Raw genomic sequence first — 20,912 nt, 5'->3', positions numbered from 1 at the left:
TGACTCTAGACTCAAGACTGTAGTTTGTTATTCTTACCCTTCTAAGTGATCTTAACAGGCTCAGAGCCGCTGCTCAGTCCTGCCTGTTGCTACCCTGAAAAGTCCGAGCCCAAGAGAAACATGTGTTAGATGAGCTGACCGTTAAATATACCTTTGTATGTCCTTTAATGGGGTTTTAGAGCACATCCAGCAGGTTTGCCTCAAGGGTGTAGCTCCGAGGTAGGCTGCCTGGTTAGTATGTCTTAGGCCCTGGCTCAGTCCCCAGGACTGCCAAAACACAACCGGAAAAACAAAGGTGTAGGAAATACACAGTGCTTTCAAAGGAATCAAATTTAATTTAATTTTCTTTTTTTTTGTTTTTTTTTTTTTGTTTGTTTTTTTTTGTTTTTTTTTGGATTTGGTTTTTCCGAGACAGGGTTTCTCTGTGTAGCCCTGGCTGTCCTGGAACTCACTCTGTAGACCAGGCTGGCCTCGAACTCAGAGATCCACCTGCCTCTGCCTCCCAGAGTGCTGGGATTACAGGCGTGCGCCACCACCGCTCGACTTTAATTTAATTTTCTTAACGTTTAATTCAGTGTTTGGTTTTCAGTGAATAAACAATAAAATTTCTATAATCTATTTTTTTAAAATTATTTTTATAAGAGGACTTTGGGTCAACATATTTAGGGTAGAAATGCTAAAAAATGAAACACTTTAAGTCAGAAATATTACTGACTCTCTTTTGCTGATTTTGCTCTCTGTTTTGAAACCACAAGGCCACTGTCTTTGTTTCTGGAAGTTTCCTCTGTTGCTGTCGCCTGCTAGTCTCCTTCCCATTCCTTTTGCCTCAGCTGTTGACTAAGTAGCCACTCTGCTGTTGTTACTAAAAGGTTTTTCTTTTCATCAAAACCACCCTTGATTATTTCAAGTACTTAAATACAGATATATTTCTTTCCAATAAGATAGAAACATTTGAATGAAAAAAGTGAATTATCAAACTAAATCAGTATGTTTTCAGAAAAGATATTTCTAAAAATGAAATAGTTTTTTTTTTTTTTTTTAAATTTGAGATTTAGGTATAAATCAGACATATTGAAGGTAGATGATTTAGAACTAATAAACAAATTTCCTCAGTTTATTTAGGAAAGGGAGACAGATGGGAATATGGACTTTACTGAGGTAAGTTTGGTGGTCTTCCTTATATTTAGAATAGTCAGTAGCTACGAGCTAAATAGAACTTGTGCAAGTTTTGTAATGAGCCTGTGAACAAAGCCTTCAGTTAACTGCCTTTCTCAGTAGTTTAGTTGTTGTGTTTAGCTGGTTTTTGTGCTGATTGTGCCAGACATGTGTGACAGATTTCTTTTTGCCTACTTTGTTTTCCTGTTGATTTGTTTTCCTTTATGTGGGAGATTATGAGGAGATCTCTCTCTATTTAACTTCATCTTAGGAATGAAAACTATTTTATAGTGTTCCTTGATGGAAATTTGAAAAACAGTGCTATTCATTTTATAGCCTTTTATTTTTTAAAAAAAAATACTTTTCAAAATCACAATTTTGTTCATGGTCAAGCTTTGATTCCCTAAAAGATACTATAAGTAGCTGTTCAGTAGTGCACGGCAGTGTCGAGGGTGAAGAGAACTGTGGCCCCTTAGTGATCCTGTTCTTCATAGGGAAGTGCTGTCTGTTAAAGGAATGCAGTGTGTTAAATCCGACTGTTACTAACGCCAGTGGTCTGGCTCCCAGTCAGCTCCGCTGCCACCCTGTGCACTGACACTGTGTATGTGCTGATGGTTGTGGTTGTTAACCCCTGGCCATGTGGGGCAGGGACCTATTCGGTGCTGACTTTTACCCTCACGTTACACATTGCTGTTACCATGAACAGACACTAGTGACCATCCACAGTGTGGTATACAGTGACAGTGACCTCTTCCACTTGTGAGTTAGGCTTTTGGTGAAACTGTTTTCTTGTTTCTGGGTTGTGAAAAACTGTCTTACAATTTTTTTTTTTTTTTGGCCTGTTTAGAACTTGACTTAGATAATAGTTCAAGATATCATGTTAAATATAAAATGAGTCTAGTGAGAATTTAGAAGGAAATTTTTTTTGGCGAGGGGGGTTCCGTGTTTACTTTCTTGGTGCTGTTTCCATGGGATCTTCGGTCCCAGGCTGGTCTCCAGCCCAGTATTCTGTCCCGGGCTTCAATGTGCTGGAATTAGAGCCTGTGCCCATTCCTCGACAGATGGTTACTTCATTCTAAATAGATGTTTAGAGGTGGTGTTTGTTTTTTTAACCCGTATTACTTCTTGTCATGTATATCTTCATAAATGAAACTTCCTAGTACTTTACATGGTTTATGTCAGATTCAGAATTCCTGATTATTTTCATATTAAATTCTAGACACCTAAAATTATCAAACTATTTTATCAAATTGACTAAAAATGTAACATTGGATGTCACTTAAAGTTACTTTATGAATGTTCAGATTTCTTTTATTAAGATTTATTACAGTTTTAATTAGCTACATCTTTTTTTGAAAAGCCTCAACCTTTGTAAATGTGAGAACTCTCTGGCCTGAGGGAGGAGGAAAGGCTTGTTTACAGCCTTGCAAGAGCAGGGGCCGTCTTGCAGAAACACCAAGCGTCAAAGTGCTTCATCTGTTCATTTCCAGGGGCACTTGGAAACTTAATCCTTAAGGCTAAGAAAGTGTTGGTTGAGTAATTTGTTCTAATTTCATGGCTCCCTCTCTGTGATTTTGATGTCACAGTTCTTCAGGGATCTTCACACTTCGATAAAAGGAATTAAATCTTCCCATGGGAACCAAAAATAGATCCTGTATAGCTTAGGGTGTGTGTACTGTGTGAAGGAAGGATGTTTTCTGCAGATATCATACTAGCTTCTAAGAGTTCATTTCACTCTTGAATACAGCAGAAAGGGAATTAATTAAAGTGTCATTGCTGGCTTTCCTGCAGTTTCATAGACAGTAATTTTTCATAGCTTAGTCTTTAATAATGAGTAATCTTGCATATAATTTCCTTGGTAATATATTGGCCTGACATAAATTATTTTGGAAGTTTATTTAGAGTGTAAAATTCACTAGCACCTATTTTGATTCATGACAGGTAGAAATGAACAGAAGCATTGGCATTTTTAAAATAGTTAATTGATTATGTAAAGCAAAATACCCTTTTTTTTTTTAATTCTAAAAAATCTGTTCAGATGTGGCCAGTATCATTTTGGAAAGCTTACCCAGCTGGCCCACAGCCTGCTTTCTGTGACACACTGCTAGGTCTTATAAAACATTCTTATGAGTGCTTCCAACGTTCGCCTTTCAAGTTGTCAGCATTGTTGTTTGCTTTGCTTTTAAATTTAATGGATTTAGAATTAAAATTTTAAAAATTTACAATATCTCATTAAATGTATTTTTGGAAACATTTCAAGGTAGTATGGCTTGTCATTGCAGGTTTATCAGGTAGAAGATGTGTGTGAGGAAGAAATGCCAGAGGAGTCCGATGAGTGTGCAAGGATGGACAGGACTCCCCCACCCCCCACCTTGTCTCCAGCAGCTATCACTGTGGGGAGAGGAGAGGATTTGACATCCGAACATCCTTTGTTAGGTGAGGAAATGCAAAGTATAGAAGATTCTATTTGATAGGTGTCAGTAATAAGAAACTTTTTCCACTAGAGATAGCATTTAGCTAACCTATTACTGTTGTTAACTGTAGCAAAAGATAGATTGTATTTAAAAATTTAAAATGTATGAATATTGTCTTATTAAGGAATAAAAATTCTTGTTTCCTTGGAAAATTCTTTAATAGCAGTGGAAAGTTATTGGTTTATAAAACTTTTAGCGCCACCCAAAGAAAACATGATGTTTCAAGCATCATAATTACTTGTGGCTTATCCAGATGTGTTTTATGTACCTAGTTACATTCCTGTGTTAGCCATTTCTTATTTAAAAATTAGAATAAGAGACTAGGGAGATGGCCCAGTGTGTAAAGCACTTGTCACTCAAGTATGAGGACTTGAGTTCAAATCCCCAGAGTCCACATAAAGCTAGGCACAATAGCACATACCTATAATCCCAGTGTTCCCATAGTTAGAGGAGTGCAGAGACAGGAGAATATCCAGAAACTCAAGGGCCAGATAGCCTACCTGATGTATATATCAGCAAATAACAAAAACTCTCTTAAAATAAATAGAGTCAGAGATCCACATCCAGGGTTGTCCTCTGACCTTCACGCATGCTTTCATGTATGTGCTTACACACACACACACACACACACACACACAGTATAATATTATGTTAGGGGCTGGGTATACAACTCAGTTGCTAGAGTGCACTGAGCATGCACCGAGCCTTGGTGTCAGCCCCTGGCACCATATAAAAAGGCCCAGGCATGATGGCCAGTGTCTCTAATCTCAGCATCGAGTGAGGCACAACATGTAAGCGTTGGCCATGGCACCAGGCGAGTGGTGGGCGAGTGACTTTGCACGCATGCCTGCTGTTTTCTTCAGTCTTGTTCTCACCCAAAGCCTACACATTAGCTGTTTCACTTCTGCGTTAGCACTGACAGTCAAGGGTTGATGCTGCTGTGAGTAGCGGCTCCTTCCAATAGACCTTTTGGCTGAGCCTTAGTGGGCCTGCTGTGTGCTCCGTGCGGCAGCATTTCCCCAGTCAGCACACGTAGCAACACAGAAGTTGAAAGAAAGCAACATGCCTTCTGAGAAGATTCAGAAGAGCTTTCTGCTTCGAGGCTATGGCCTGTAACCTGCTCAAATCACTGAAATTCCTACTTTTATGGATTTGGGGTTCCTTTTCAACTTTATAAGTGAATATATGTCCATCTGAATCATGTGGAATAGACAGGAATGTAAGACATTTATTATCTGTGTAGCTAAAAAGCAAACAGAAACTCAATTGACATTTTTGTAGTTATTCTCGAGATAATATTTAGGGGATTTGCAGGTTTTATGGGGACAGTAAAAATGTGTAGGTGCTAATTTTGAGCACATTAGCATAGTCTATAGAATGGGGATGTTGTACGGATTAGATGAGGCAGCAGCATGATGTCCCTGGAGAGCAGCAGATCTGCAGTCGGCTGGTGCTCACTCCTAAGCCTTCATCTCTGCAGGCCACATGGCTAACCGTGAGATCCCTTTCCTTTTAGAGCAAGTGGAGTTGCCTGCCGTGGCCTCAGTCAGTGCTTCCGTGATCAAGTCTCCGTCCGACCCCACCCATGTCTCTGCTCCTGCCCCTCCACTCTTAATCCCTGCTGCCTCTGCGAGGAGCAGCAGCACCTCTCTGGCCAGCAGCACTCCCAGCCTGGAGAACAAGCCCCCGCAGGCTATTGTGAAGCCACAGATTTTGACCCACGTCATAGAAGGCTTTGTAATTCAGGAGGGACTGGAGCCATTTCCTGTAAGTAGGAAGCTTATTTGTGTTTTTAAAGTTGTCTTTGGCCATATAACATTATCTTAAAAAATTTCTACTGTTATTCTCTAAGAAAATGCTTGTCATTTTAGATTTAAAGATTGATTTGTTTTTAAATGTAGACTTTTATGTATTTGCCTATACAAGTTCTGAGATTTTTTCACCCCCTTTTGTTTTTCATGACAGGGTTTCTCTGTGTGGCCCTGGCCATCCTGGAACTTTCTCTGTAGACCAGGATGGATTTGAACTTACAGAGATCCACTTGCCTCTGCCTCCCGCGTGCTGGGTTTAAAGGCATGTGCCACCACTGCTTGGCCTGAGACATTTTGTACTGGCCATTTCTGATCTTAATTTTGCTTGTCTGTCTGATGGAGATGCTTTTAGGGTATGTCTGAATTAAATATGTTTGTGCATCTAGCATTTACTAGCCATAGCTATTACTGATTGTCACCATTGTACTGTCAATTACAGCTTCACATTTTCTTCTACTTACTTGTTTGTTTTTCTTTCATATGTTACATCCTGACCGTGGTTTCCCCTCCCTCCTCTCCTTCCAGTCCTCCACCTCCACCTTCACCCCCATCCACTCCTCCTGCTTCCCTTCAGAAAAGAGCAGTCCTCCCAGGGATATCAAACAAAAGTAGCATATCAAGTTGCAATAAGACTAAGCACCTCACCTTGTATTAAGGCTGGACTAGGTAACTCGGTAGGAGGAAAAGGGTTCCAAAAGCTGTCCAAAGAGTCAGAGACAGCCCTTGCTCCCACTGTTAGGAGTCCCACAAGAAGACCAAGCTACACAGATATAACACAGGCAGAAGACCTAGGTCAGGCCCGTGTAAGCTCCTTGAGTCAGTTCAGTTTCTGTGAACCCTTAAGGGGTCAGGTTAGTTGATTCTGTGTTTTTGTGTTTGTAGTGTCCTTGACCCCTCTGGGTCCTGCAATCCTTGCTTCCTCTCTTCCACAGACTTCTGAGCTCCTACATAACCTGCAAGCATGCTAGGCTCCTGTTTACTGGGACTATTATTAGGGATCATTTTATTGACACTCTTTTTTCCCCAATCTTGTTTAATTCTATCCTAGGTGTGTGCACTATTAGTTCCTGGTCGTCCAGGCAGTGTCGGGGTAGGCTCCTTCTCATAGCACAGATCTCAAGCTGGACTGCTCTTTAGTTGTCCACTTTCCCAATTTCTTTGCTACCTTTACCACAGCACACCTTGTAGGCAGGACAGATTATAGGTTTTGTGGCTGACGTGGTGCCCCAATCTCTTTACTAGAAGTCTTGCCTGGTTATAGGAGTTGGGAGGTTCAGGCTCTGAATCCCCCTTAATAGGAGTCTTAGCTAGGGTCACCCTTGTAGATTCTCGGGAGTTTCCATTGCACTAGGTTTCTACCTCACTCCAGAAATGCTTCCCCCCGCCCCCAATTTCAGTCATCTCTCCCTCCATCTTCCCCCACCTGGTCTCTCCTATTTCTGTCTGTAGGCTACCTTCAGTCTTCTAGTTCCCTGTTCTAGAAAGAGTCATACGTTCCTGTCCTGACCTGCAGGGCAGTCAACAGGGTTCCTGGAGCTACCTAAAAGAAAGGTGATGGAACGAAGATACAAAGAGAGACCGACAGCAAGTCTAATCCTGATCAAGCTGTCAAATTTTAATTTTTACACAAGTCAATATAAAGGGAAGCTTATAAGGTTTGGGAGGAACAATCTCAGGGGGGCTGACATCATTTCTAAGAAACAGTGTCTCATAATTTCTGGGTAAGGCTAGTTATTGCTGCTGGAATTTTGGCATGATAAAAGGAGGTCATGAGGAGGTGAAGTGGAAAGGGGTTGCTATAGTAACCTATCCACAGATGAACTTCAAAAGGAGGGGGTTTTGAGATTAATGTAGGAATGGTTCCTGGCATGGAGATCTAAGTGAGAATGACTCCTGGTATCGAGGTCTCCTGGCATTGAGAGCCAGGTGGGGATGGCTCCTGGTATGGAGAGTTCTTGGCATTGAGATCTAAGTGAGGATGGCTCCTGGCATGTTCCTGTTGTATTCCTTAGCTGCCTGCAGCTATTATGAACTGGGTTGCTGGAACAGAAGCTGAGGGATGGATGAGGAAGGGGCGAAAAGAAGAAGGGCCAAGACAACGTTTCACTGATCAAGGCCGGAAACTTTAATGGTGCCAGACCTTTTAACAGTTTGGGCAAACCCTTCCCCCCCAGACTCCAGGCTGAGTTCTGGTGGAAGTTGTCTAGCTTCCCTTGGAGGTCCTCGTCTTGACTGCTCCGGCAGCTGGGTGGGTCACCTGCTTAATTCAGGAATTCCTAGACCTGGAGGAACAATGAACTTAACCTTTACTTTGAGCACTCCACCCTAGGTGGAGCAGGATCCTGGCTATCTGGGAGAAGTTAACCTTGATGTAGTCAAGTACCCTCTTAGCACTTCACCCTAGGATAAAAATTCCTGCTTTAACCTACTTCCCTATTATGTCCTAAAGGCAGATTCCTGCCCGAAGCCAGGGATTGTCCTTGACCAATGTCAAACTCAAACCCCGTGCATGACTGCCCCAATATGGCTCTGTACATGTTCCGACCTTAGGACCCCCTTGGTATTTAGCCTCCCAGGGTCTATGGATTATAGCATGATTATTCTTTACTTTACAGCTGATGTCCACTTATGTTAATTTTTCTAGTTCTATAGTGTGTGGTGTTCACTTTAATCTAACATAAATTCAACATAATTCAAATCCAGTTCAAAGAAGTTGACAAACATTTGGCCACAGAACAGACTCAGGAGCTAAACTGTGACCTGTAGACATGCTGCACATCATATCTAAAGGATTAGAGCATTAAGCAAGGGGTCAGGGTGTGCTGTATTGTTGTCCAGTCACATTTGATGTAAGAGGTTGAGCAAGGGAGTTTTCACCAATCAGGTTAAGAGTGGGTTCCTGGGCCTGGGAGCATGAACTTGTGTGACCCTCACATCAAGATGGAGAAGTTGCCCTTGAGATGTCTGGACTCAGACAAATGTCCCCTTACAAGTTGTCCTTGAGCTACCTGGACTCTGACAACTGTTTTCTTACAACCAAAGCTATTAGCTATTGGACAGTTCCCCAGCTCCCCTGAGACCTGGGACCTTGAATTTAGTTTCTTCCTGTAATTAAATGGAGTCTAGAAATGAAATGGTAGTACTTAGAATAAGTCTCTTTTGCTTGTTCCCAACAGTACCATCCATTTGCCTGCAAATTTCATGAAGTTATTTTTTTAACAGCTGAGTAATACTCCATTGTGTAAATGTACCACATTTTCTTTAACCATTCTTTGGTTGAGGGGCATCTAGTTTGTTTCTGTTTTCTGTTTATTATGAATATAGCTGCAGTGAACATGGCTGGGCAAATGTTCTTGTAGTATTGTGGCATTTCTTTGGGGTATATGCCAGGAGTGATAGAGCTAGGTTTTGAGGTAGATCTATTTCCGGTTTTCCGAGAAACTGCCTAATTGCTTCCACAGTGGCTGTATAAGTCTGCACTCTCACCAGCAGTGGAAGAGTGTCCCCTTGCTCCATATCCTCACAAGCATGAGCTGTCACTAGTGTTTTTGGTCTGAGCCATTCTGACAGGTCTGAGAGTCATTTTGATTTGTATTTCCCCAATGGCCAAGGATGTTGAATATTTCTTGAAGTGCTTCTTGGCCGTTTGAGATTCCTCTGTTGAGAATTCTCTGTTTATATCTGTACACCATTTTTTAAATTGAACTTTTTGGTTTGTTGGTGTCTACTTTCTTTTGTTCTTTATATATTTTGAATATTAGCCCTTTGTCAGATGTGGGATTGATTAAAATCTTTTCCATTCTGTAGACTGTCATTTTGTCCTATTGAAGGTGACCTTTGTTTTACAGAAGCTTTTCTGTTTCATGAGGTCTTATCTATTAGTCGTGGATCTTAGTTCCTGTGCTATTGGTGCTCTGCTTAGGAAGTTGTCTCCTGTGCCAGCGTGTTCAAGACTATTCCCCATTAATCTTCTATCAGGTTCAGTGTGTCTGATTTTGTGTTGAGGTCTTTGATCTACTTGGATTTGAGTTTTGTGCAGAGATATAATTGCATTCCTCTACGTACAGACATCCAGTTAGACCAGCACCATTTGCTTTATTTTTTCCATTGTATAATTCTGGCTTCTTTGTAAAAACCAGATGTTCATAGATGTGTGGATTTATATCTGAGTCTTTGTTTCTATTCTATTGATCAACCTGGATTTTAAAAAAAAAAGCTTTATTTATGTTTGCAAGTTCAATGTCATTGTCTTCAGACACCAGAAGAGGACGTCAGATCCCATTGCAGATGGTTGCAGGCCACCACATGGTTGCTGGGATTTGAACTCAGGAACCCTGGAAGAGCAGTCAGTGCTCTTAACCACGGAGCCGCCTCTCCAGCCCCAACCTATCTGTGTTTATGCCAATAACCATGCAGTTTTTACTACTATTGCTCTGTAGAACAGTTTGAGATCAGAGATGGTGTTACTTCCAGAAGGTCTTTTATTGTACAGGACGCTAAAGATATCCTGGGTTTTTTGTTCTTCCATATGAGGTTGAGTATTTTTCTTTCCAGGTCTGTAAGAAAAAAGATTGTGTTGGGATTTTGATGGGAATTACATTGAATCTTTAGATTGTGGTAAGATGGCCATTTCTCCTATGTTAATCCTACCGATCCATGAGCATAGGAGAGCTTTCATCTTCTGACATCTTCTTCAAAGGCTTGAAGTTCTTGTCACACAGATATTTCACTGGCTTGGTTAGAGTTACTCCAAGGTATTTTATACTATTTGTGGCTATTGTGAACGGTATTGTTTCCCTAATTTCTTTCTCAGCCTGTTTGTCATTTGTATGTAGTGGGATACTGATTTTTGTGAGTTAATTTTATATGTAGTTACTTTGTAGAAAGTGTTTATCAGCTGTAGGAGTTCCCTGGTGGGATGTTTAGGGTCACTTATATATGATATCTGTATGTATATACATCTGCCAATAAAGATACTTTGATTTCTTCCTGTCCTGTTTGTATCCGCTTGATATCCTTCAGTTGTCTTATTGCTCTAGATAAGACTTCAAGACTTCAGTTATATTGTATAGTATGGAGAGAGTAGACAAACTTGTCATGTTTTTGATTTCTCTCCATTTAAGTTGACACTGATTGTGATCTTGCTGTAAACTGCTTTTATTATATTTAGGTATCTTTTTTTGTATCCCTACTATCTCGGGACCTTTAATCATGAAGGGTGCTATATTTTTTTTTTTATTCGATATAATTTATTTACATTTCAAATGATTTCCCCTTTTCTAGCCCCCCCCACTCCCCGAAAGTCCCGTAAGCCCCCTTCTCTTCCCCTGTCCTCCCTCCCACCCCTTCCCAGTTCCCCGTTCTGGTTTTGCCAAATACTGTTTCACTGAGTCTTTCCAGAACCAGGGACCACTCCTGCTTTCTTCTTGTATCTCATTTGATGTGTGGATTATGTTTTGGGTATTCCAGTTTTCTAGGTTAATAACCACTTATTAGTGAGTGCATACCATGATTCACCTTTTGAGTCTGGGTTACCTCACTTAGTATGATGTTCTCTAGCTCCATCCATTTGCCTAAGAATTTCATGAATTCATTGTTTCTAATGGCTGAATAGTACTCCATTGTGTAGATATACCACATTTTTTGTATCCTCTCTTCTGTTGAGGGATACCTGGGTTCTTTCCAGCATCTGGCAATTATAAATAGGGCTGCTATGAACATAGTAGAGCATGTATCCTTATTACATGGTGGGGAATCCTCTGGGTATATGCCCAGGAGTGGTATAGCAGGATCTTCTGGAAGTGAGGTGCCCAGTTTTCGGAGGAACCGCCAGACTGCTTTCCAGAGTGGTTGTACCAATTTGCAACCCCACCAGCAGTGGAGGAGTGTTCCTCTTTCTCCGCAGAAGGGTGCTATATTTTGTTAAGGGTCTTTTCTGCATTTAATGAGAGGATAATGCTGTTTTTGTCCTTTTGTTTGATTATATGGTGGGTTAAATTTATTGATTTATGTATGCTGAACAATCTGCATCTCTGGTATAATGCCAGCTTGATCATGGTTGATGATCTTTTTCATGTATTCTTGGATTCTGTTTGCAATCATTTTACTGATAATCTCTGCATCTATGTTTATAAGGGAAATTGGTCTGCAATTTTCTTTCTTTATTGGGTCTTTATGTGGTTTGGATCATGGTGACTGTAGCATAATGAAATGACTTGGGCAATGCTGTTTCTGCTTCTATGCTGTGGAATACTTTGATAAGTATTAGCATTAAGCCTTCTTTGAAAGTCTGGTAGTAGTTTGTGCTATATCCATCTTGCCCTGGGCTTACATTGATTGGTGAACTTTTAATTACTGCTTCTAATTCACTAGAGGTGATAGGTTTGTTTAAATTGCTTATCTCATACTTATTTAACTTTGGTAAATGGTATGTATCAAGAAAATTATCCGTCTATTTGATGGAGTACAGGTTTTTAAAGCCATCCTCAGGATCCTCTGGGTTTCCCTGGTGCCTGTGGTGTGCCCCTCTTTTCATCTCTGCTTTGTTAAACTGGAACTTCTTTTTCTACCTTTGAGTTAATTTGGATAAGGCTTTGCCAATTTTACTCATTTTTGCAAAGAATCAACTCTTTGTTTCATTGATTTATTTTTTTTTCTTTTTGGAATTTTTGTTTGTTTGCTAATATTCTATTGAGTTCAGCCCTGAGTTTAATTTTTTTATGTCTATTCCTTTGGGGTGTGGCTTTTTTTTCCCTAGAGCTTTCAGGTGTGTTGTTAAGTTGTTATTATCGGATCTCTCTGTGTTTTGCTTGTTGTTTTGTATTGTAGACACATTTTAGTCTATAGTGGTCAGATAGGATGCAGGGAGTTTTAAAATGTTCTGGTATCTGTTAAGACTTGCTTTATGTCTGACTATGTCTCCAGTTTCAGAGAAAGTTCCATAAGGAGCTAAGACAAAGATGTAGTCTTTTGTGTTTAGATGGAATGTTCTATAAGTATCTGTTGGGTCCCTTGGGTCTATGGTGTAAGTCAGCTCCCGTGTTTTCTGTGTTTAGTTTTTGTCTGGATGATACTGTATGATGGCAGTATTGAAGTCTCCCTCTTCAGTGTGTGACAGGCGATACTTGATTTAAGCTGTAGTAGGGTTTCTTTTATAAACTTATTTGCCCTCATTTTCATGCATAGACGTTGAGAACTGCAAATGTCCTCTTGGTGGAGTTTTCCTTCGTTTATATAGTGTTTTTCACTATTTCTTCTGACTAGTTTTGGCTTGAAGTATTTTGTAAGATAGTAAAATGCTACTTTCTACATCCATTTGCACGAATGTAATTTCTGTGCTTTACCCTGAGGTGATGTCTATTGCTGATAGTAAGGCACGTTTCAAGGATACAGCTAGAGAAGGGCAGGTCCTGTTTTCAAATCCATTTTGTCTGTGTCTTTTTTATTATGACATTTGAGACCTTTGATATTGAGAGCTATCAATGAACAGTGTTTGTTGATTCCTGCTATTTTGCTCTGTGTGTGTGTGTCTTTTGGTTTGCTGGTCTGGACATTTTGTAATTGGTGGTGAAAGTCAGGGATCAGTCATGTGTGTGCTGATACTTGACCTGCAAGATGAGCCTTCTCCCTGGTTCACATTGCCCCCAGTCTAATTTATTCCTTGTGTTTTCCTGGGTGTGGTTTAACTACTTTAGATGGGCATTCTTCTTCTAGAACCTTCTGTAGGGCTGGATTTATAGAGAGATATTGCTTAAATTTGGTTTTATCAAGGGTTGTCTTATTTTCTCTACCTATTGTAATTGAAAGTTTTGCTGGGTATAGAAGACTGTGTTGGCATCTTTGTTCTTTGCAACCTTTTTGTCCAGACCCTCTGGCTTTTAGAGTTGCCATTGAGAAGTCAGGTGTTAGTCTAATAGGTCTGCATTCATATGTTACTTGGTTTTTTTTCTCCCTTGCAGTTTTTAATATTCATTTGTTGTTCTGTACACTTAGTGTTTTGACTTTTATGTGCCAAAGAGGATTTGTTTTCTGGTCCAGTGTCCTGTACTTTTAAAAGCCATCACCAAGATGGCACAGCAGGTAAAAGCCATTTTCATGCTAACTTGGCAACCTGGGTTTGGTCTGTGGAACTCACATAGAGGTAGAAACAGCATACTTCATATAGTTGTTCCCTGCTGTCCACATGTGAGCTATGGTACATGCTTTCCCCTTCACATATCACATGCATACACACACACACACACACACACACACACCAACCACACACATCATCATCAGAATAATAGTAATTTTAAAATTTTAAGTTGGGCTTGGTGGCACATGACTGTAACCTTAGTTACTTAGGCTGTTGACATTGGACTTCAGGTTCAAGGCCAGTCTGGATAACTTAGTAAGATTATCTTTCAAAATAAATTAATACAGAAAAAATATAGAATATTCAATAAAGAAAAAAAGTCTGGGGGCAATGTGAACCAGGGAGAAGGTCTTGTTGCAGGTCAAGTATCAGCACACGCATGACTGATCCCTGACCTTCACCACCAATTACAAAATGTCTGTGGATACAGCCGTGAACTAGAGAACTAGTCGTGTGTGTTCAAGGCACTAGGAGAAAGAGAAACATTAGGCTGGGCAAGGATGTTGTATGGGAGTATAAACCCAGCATTGGACAGAGGCTGAGGAAGAGGCTCTATGATGTGAGAAGCGATCTTAAAAACATTCTAAGGCAACAGATGAGGGTATGGCTCATTGCAAGACCTTGGATTCAATCCCTAGAACTACAAAATAAATCAGTTCAAACAGCAGCTGCTTCCCCTTCGACTCCTAGATGTACTGAGGGGTAGGACCTTTGCTTTCTCTTGCTGCGGGTAATCTGATCACTCCTCTTTCAATATTCCTAATGCAAAGAGTCATTAGAGTAGGACTTTTTTAAAGCTCCATGCCTAAAGCAGCAGTACAATCTGTTGGACAGACCCTGCAGCATATATTCTACTGGCTAGCAGTAGTGTGTGTGTATAGACCACCTTTTACTTGAGGGATAATTGGTCCCTTTAATGATTGGATCTGATCACAGAGTAAGTAAATATCACTGATACCATTCATGCCAAAGGGGTCATTTTAAAATTAAACTCATTTATTTCTGAATTATTTTTATATATTATTTTTTATTCTCTTTTCCATTTAAAGGTGAGTCGTTCATCATTGCTGATAGAACAACCTGTGAAAAAGAGGCCTCTTTTGGATAATCAGGTGGTGAACTCTGTGTGTGTTCAGCCAGAGCTACAGAATAACACAAAGCATGCAGATAACTCCTCTGACACAGAGATGGAAGACATGATTGCTGAAGGTTTGTGCACCTCAGTAAAGCCTGTATCCAACCTAGGCTCTTACTTCTTGAAATGGGATGTCGCTTTTTAGTCTCCGTAGATTTTCACTTGGAAAGAATTCAGATTTGTTTACATACTCACTGTATGTATTTGACTAGAATAACGGGCAAGCAAACCAGTCTTATAATTAAACAACAACAAAAAACCCAACAACATTGGTGGGATGTGATTCTAGGTAGAGCAAGTTCTATCATACATGAGAGAAAGTATTTCAACATTTTTTGAGTCAAACAACTAATTGTTGCTTTTAAAAAGCAGACCTAAGTAACATGAATATTTTATTGAATTTGCTTAAAAATAAGGAACATCTCTGTATTTGGTTTTAGACGTAATCTTACTGTGATGTGTGATATGAGACAGATTTGGGGTGTTTCTTTTACAAACATGTGTAGGTTGTATAGAGCATTGACTCTTAATCTCAGGGTCATGGGTTCAAGCTCCACATTGAGTGCCAAAATGTTGTTTTTAAAACAAAATCCCAAATGTTTGATTTACCAAATGAAGACTCAGGAGTCAGATGCTGTGGTGAAAGCCCACTAGCTCAGAGAGGCAGGGAAAGCTCCCAGCTGACGGTCTGCTCCACCAGTGTCCCAGAAGGACACCCCTCGTTCTCCTCCCCCTCCTCCCCCTCCTCCTCCTCTTCTTCCTCTTTCTTTTCTTCCTCCTTCTCTTCTCTCCCTCCTCCTCCTCTTCCTCTTCTTCCTCTTCCCTCTCCCCTCCCTCTCCCCCTTCCCCTCCTCCTCTTCTTCCTCCTCCTCCTTCTCCTCTCCCTCCATGCTGTCTTAAATACCCTTCAACTCAAAGACCCTCTTTTGTCTTGTCTTTTTTCCTTGGCTTTCTTATGTTCATTCTTCGTTAACTGAGTACTTGCTCCACATCTTGACCTATCTTGACTCTATTTAGCTCTTGTTTACAGGAAGTTCTTAGATTAAAAGTGTGTGCTGGGGCTGAGCTACACCACAAGAAACAGCTTTTTCCAGTTCACAATCTCAAGTTTCACAGTGTGATCAAATAGCCTGCAACAGTAATGTCCTTATTGTAACCAGCTAGATATTCCAGTTACATTAAGGATGGTCTCTTCAGTCAACAGATGATAATTTCTGTTTTAAGAGAAAAGTCCTGTTAATCTCCTTACTGTCAAAGACTCCTCCTCAACTGACTATATTTTAACACTAAATGTCCCTTATAAGTGGTAAAGTGGCTGAGGGAAAGCAAACTCAGGTAGATACAAATTATGCTCTCTACCTTGAGTTTCCTGTTTAAAGTCAGCAAATGCTTAGATTGTGTTTCTTGTTTTGTTTTTAATGAGGTTCTGAATGTGGTTAAAAAAATCATCCAACAACACAAACTAGCTGTCTTGTGTAGGAGGGTCTTCATGAGAGACTGTTCTTGATCATTTTGATGGTCCTACAATTACTGTTGCTTTGTTTGATGTATTTAGTCAGGACTTAAAATAGTGAACTCATTAACATCTTTCTCATAGTAATTACCCTTAGTATGTCTAAAATTAATTTATTCTTTTACAGCTATTTATTGAGTTTGTGTTACTATATTGTGTGTCTTTATACATTAAGTTTAGCAAAATGTCGAGTTGGTAAGCAAATACCCACATTCCCTTTGGCACTTAAAGGATAGCACCTGTCATAGTTGCTATTTTATAAACTTTTGCAAAGTATTCACCAATTTTACTTCTTATTTGAACAACCAGGCCTATAATAGTATAATATTTTACTTTTACTAGCTTTTGGTTATTATTTTGAGTTCAGTTTGATTCTTTCTGATGTAAAAGTTGTTAACCATGAAACGTTGCAAACATACACATAGAGGCCGACCTGCTGAGCCTTGTGACACGGCTCATGCAGTGCTTGGCCACGCTCACCTCATGTGCCCCTTGCTTCCCTCCCTCCCACCCTTCCCCGTGCCTACTGTCTCCTCAGTCCTCCTCCTTTGTTCTGTCTGAATCATAGTCATTTTATTTCACCGAGACAGCGGGACATTTTAAAAGCAGGTATTTTCTAAAACAAATAGAAAAATTAATTCTTTGGTATAATACCTGAGCCATATTCAGTTTTCCCAGGTACCTGGAGCATGCTCTGTCACAGTTATTTGATTAAAATCAGGATCCAAACAAGGTCACTGTGGTGACTTTCATGGTTAGGATTAAATTTCATTTAATTCTCAGATATGTGTTTTTAGTTGTACATGAGATTATTTGTGAGGACACTTATTTAAGATGAAAAACAATAAAGAAGAATGTTTAGGTATTCTCTTTTCTTCCTCTTATCTGTAAAACATGTGTGAATGAAGGTTCTGTGCTAAAACATGTTTATCATATCACCCTGGTGAACACACCAGAGGAACATGGAAATCTGGGAACTTTTATAACATGTTTCATGATAGTTGTGGTTTATAATGGACAATATCTGGCAGTGCTAGTTGCTGGCACATGAAGGGCACATACAGGAAGAAGTGAAAACACACCCTCTGTGCTGGCTGGTGGCATGTGTCAACCTGACACAGGCTGGGGTTAGCACAGAGGAGCTTCAGTTGGGGAAGTGCCTCCATGAGATCCAGTTGTGGGGCATTTTTTCAATTAGTGATCAAGTGGGGAGGGCCCCTTGTGGGTGCTGCCACCTTTGGGCTGGTATTCTTGGGTTCTATAAGAAAGCAAGCTGAGCAAGGAAGGGGAAGCAAGCCAGTAAGAAACATCCCTCCATGGCCTCTGCATCAGCTCCTGCTTCCTGACTCGCCTGAGTTCCATTCCTGACTTCCTTTGGTGATGAACAGCAACGTGGAAGTGTAAGGTGAATGAACCCTTTCCTCCTCAACTTGTTTCTTGATCATGATGTCTCTGCAGGAATAGGAACCCTGACTGAGACAGCCTCCCTCCCTTAGGGAGCTTTGTGTTTACTTGGGAACTAGGAAATTACAGAGCAGCAAGTGTTCGATTTTCAGTGAGTGTCCAGACAGTAAGAACACAGAACTGGCTGAAGTTATTTACAGCTTGGTGAATTCCTTACATTGATGAGGTCTGAACTACATTTTGCCTTAAAAGAAACAATGAGCAAGCATAGATTTAACAGGAAACCAGTTCTGATTAGGTGCACAAAGGGCATGAGTGAGGAACCATGGAGGTCAGCTGGAGGCAGGGCCTGCAGGGCCTGAGATGGAGTCCTAGGACTTGAGGGGACTTTACTGAAGGTTTTTGTCAATTGTCAGAAACTGAAAGGGCTTTGAGATTTTGCTGGTCATCTCTCTGTTGGGTGTATTTAGAGTTTTGGCATATGGTTGATGTCTGTAGTCAAAGTGTGAAGAGGAAGGAGAGATCAAAGTAGTTAACAGTTTTGGGATGCCACAGGAGGGGCAGGAAGATCTAAAGATGGTTCGTACTTTGCATAGCAGAGAAGTATTACAGAAAATGCTAACATTTGTGAGAACTTGATAGTTTTAACTTCCCAAGGCTATTTTATTACAGTATACACCAGTGTTCATGCAGTATGATACAGAGTAAAATGGTGAGGTCATTTGTTTAGTAGCTTTGGTTTATATATATATAATAATATATATATTATATATAATTATATATATAATAAAATTATATATATAATTTTAGTATAAAAACACTCATTTTTAAGGGAGACAAACTATTACAATTCATGTTACGTATAAATCCCTTTGTAAAAGATTGTCTACCTTTGCTTCTCTGTTACTGTGATAAAACACTGACCAAAACCAGCTTGGCAGGTTTAGCGGCCTCTCAGGTTATCACTCTGTTATCAAGGGAAGTTCCGAGGCAGGAACTGAGTAGAGGTCTTGAGGAACACCACTTGCTGACTCGCTCCCATAGCTTGCTCTGCTTTCTTTCATGTATAAAACCCAGGAGGGGGGCACTGCCCACAGTGAGCTGGCCCTCCCAGATCAATCTTTAAAAAATGTCCTACAGATGGAGGCACTTCCTCATTTGAATTCCTTCTTCCCAAATCACTCTAGTTTTTGTCAAGTTGACAAAAAACAAAAACAAACAAACAAACAAAAAACAGTACAGTTGACTCCTTGGCAACTTCACACAAACACTTATCTCATTGTAACCTTTTCTTTTTTGTTCATCCCCAAGATCCCATGTTAATATTATAGTATAAAATATAGTCCAACTGTGTATAATCTCCTGCAGTCTTTAAATTTTTCAACACTTCAGACATCCAAAGTCTCAACTATGGGCTCTTATAAAATTTAAAATGAGCTATCTTCTTTTTTATTCTAAAAAGGAAGAACCAGGACATAGCAACAGATTAAAACAAACCAAACTCCAACAGTGTTATGGCTTATGTCTGATGCCTAGGACTTAACCATTATGTCGAGGGCTTCAAAGGGATCAGGTAGCCCAAACCTTTAATTTTGTGTCAAGCTGACAAGAACTAACGAGCACAAGCATTTACTGTTGTTTTATTTGGATTTGTTCTTTAATCATAATTTCCAACTAACAGCTTATAATTTATCAAAATAGTGTGTTATCGTCCCTGGTAAGTCATTGCATTGATCATAGTTTTCAGGTAATTTCCCCTCTTTGCTGCTGATCCTCCTGTGATTTCAAGTCTGCCAGGACTCCTTACACAAAAACCTGGAGGGTCGCATTATTATGATACAGGGTGGGCCACTGCATTAGAGACTCAGCTTTGATTTCTCTGACAGCCCACACCCTTCAGTCTGATGCTAGGTGATGGTGGGCGTCCTAGCTATGCCTTCTATCAGTGCAGTTTCAGTGTGGTCCACCTTTACAGTCGAACTCACACTGGAGTGGGAGACAGAGAAAGTGCTGTCTGGATTTGCCAGGATTTCTTCGTACATGTCTCAGGGATCGGAAGTCGGCTAACCTAGGGCAGAAAGTAGTTGTCATCCTGAGTGGCCATACTCTAGGATTCGTCTCTGGGAGAAAGTGAAGAATGACCAGGTGTCTGTAGGTAGAAGCCCATTGTTATTAGCTAAACCTAGATAGGTTTATCTTAAGTGTATTTGGTTTTCTATGTTTTTGCTCACAGATGTTAAAAACATACCAGACATTAGGATAGGCATTATTATTCTCTACCAGCATTGGGGTTGGAACCTGGGGCTTACATGTGCTAGGCAAGTAGCTAACGACTTAGTTATATCCCTAGTCTTTTTGTGGTTTAATTCGAGGAGCTAGGGTTTCATGAACTTGCTCAGGTAGGCCTTGACTTGATGTCTTCCTGCCTCAGCCTCTCATGTAGCTGGGGTTACAGGCCTGCCCCACCAGCCTGGGCTAGAGTAGACATTCCGAAGTGTTACTTCTTTATGAGGAATACGCTGGTGTCCCACTTTGATGGTATGTTGTTCTGTTTGATTTCTTCCCTTTCTTAACAGCAACAGTAGTAGCATGCTATCAGGTATTTACACACTTGTGTTAATTTTTAACAGTCTGAAGCATAGCTTGGAGCGACTTGCTGAATGGTATCTCGATAGTTCAGTCAGTGGTAGTGGTGGAGCGAGTCTGCCTCTGGTCCAGGCTTTCCAAATCTGTTCAGGTGCAAGCGCAGATGTGAAGGTTAGGACTTAGAAGCAACTTTGTTCAAGCCATCTCTCGGTTTTTGGAAGGGGCAGAATATTTTATTTTTTAGAATCTATATTTAAATTTGTTCTTTCATAATATCATACATGTATAAGTGAGTTTTGATTAAATGCACTCCCGGTGCTCCCTTTCAGCTTTCCCAGACAGCTTCCCCATCGTTCCCTTCCCCCAGCTTTGTGCCCCGCCCCCACTGAGCTCAGTTAGCCCTACCAGTATGTACATGGGTTTGGGGTCCACTGGGGCATGTGCCAATTTCAGGGGCCACAGACCTGAGGAAAAAAGGACTCTCGTTCCCCAGAAACTACCTTCTGACAATAGCCCCACAACTGGGACCCCGTGAAAGAGGCAATTTTTATTTTGCTTTTTACAGTTGTATACACACTGTAACTAAATCAGTGATCCTTGCATATGTACATACCAAGGTAGAGAGTTTCCTTTAAAAGGCCATTCCTGAGCTGAAGATATAGGCCACTTGCATAGGATGTGAGAAGCCCTAAGTCTGATT

The 20,912-nt window shown here is 40.5% G+C and overlaps 1 protein-coding gene across 8 annotated transcripts in view; it reads left to right on the top strand.

Annotated features, from left to right (window-relative positions):
- Phc3 (polyhomeotic homolog 3) overlaps positions 1-20,912 on the top strand; it is a 71,770-nt gene that overhangs the window by 35,372 nt on the left and 15,486 nt on the right. For all 8 annotated transcript variants that reach the window (XM_052180689.1, XM_052180688.1, XM_052180685.1 and 5 more), the window contains 3 exons: positions 3,438-3,591; positions 5,146-5,396; positions 14,624-14,783. In XM_052180689.1, the coding sequence (XP_052036649.1) occupies positions 3,438-3,591; positions 5,146-5,396; positions 14,624-14,783 (565 nt within the window). The remainder of the gene's footprint in view (positions 1-3,437; positions 3,592-5,145; positions 5,397-14,623; positions 14,784-20,912) is intronic.

The sequence above is a fragment of the Apodemus sylvaticus genome, chromosome 4 (assembly GCF_947179515.1).
Source record: "Apodemus sylvaticus chromosome 4, mApoSyl1.1, whole genome shotgun sequence".
Taxonomy (NCBI): Eukaryota; Metazoa; Chordata; class Mammalia; order Rodentia; family Muridae; genus Apodemus; species Apodemus sylvaticus.
This window is presented reverse-complemented; position numbering and strand designations above follow the sequence as displayed.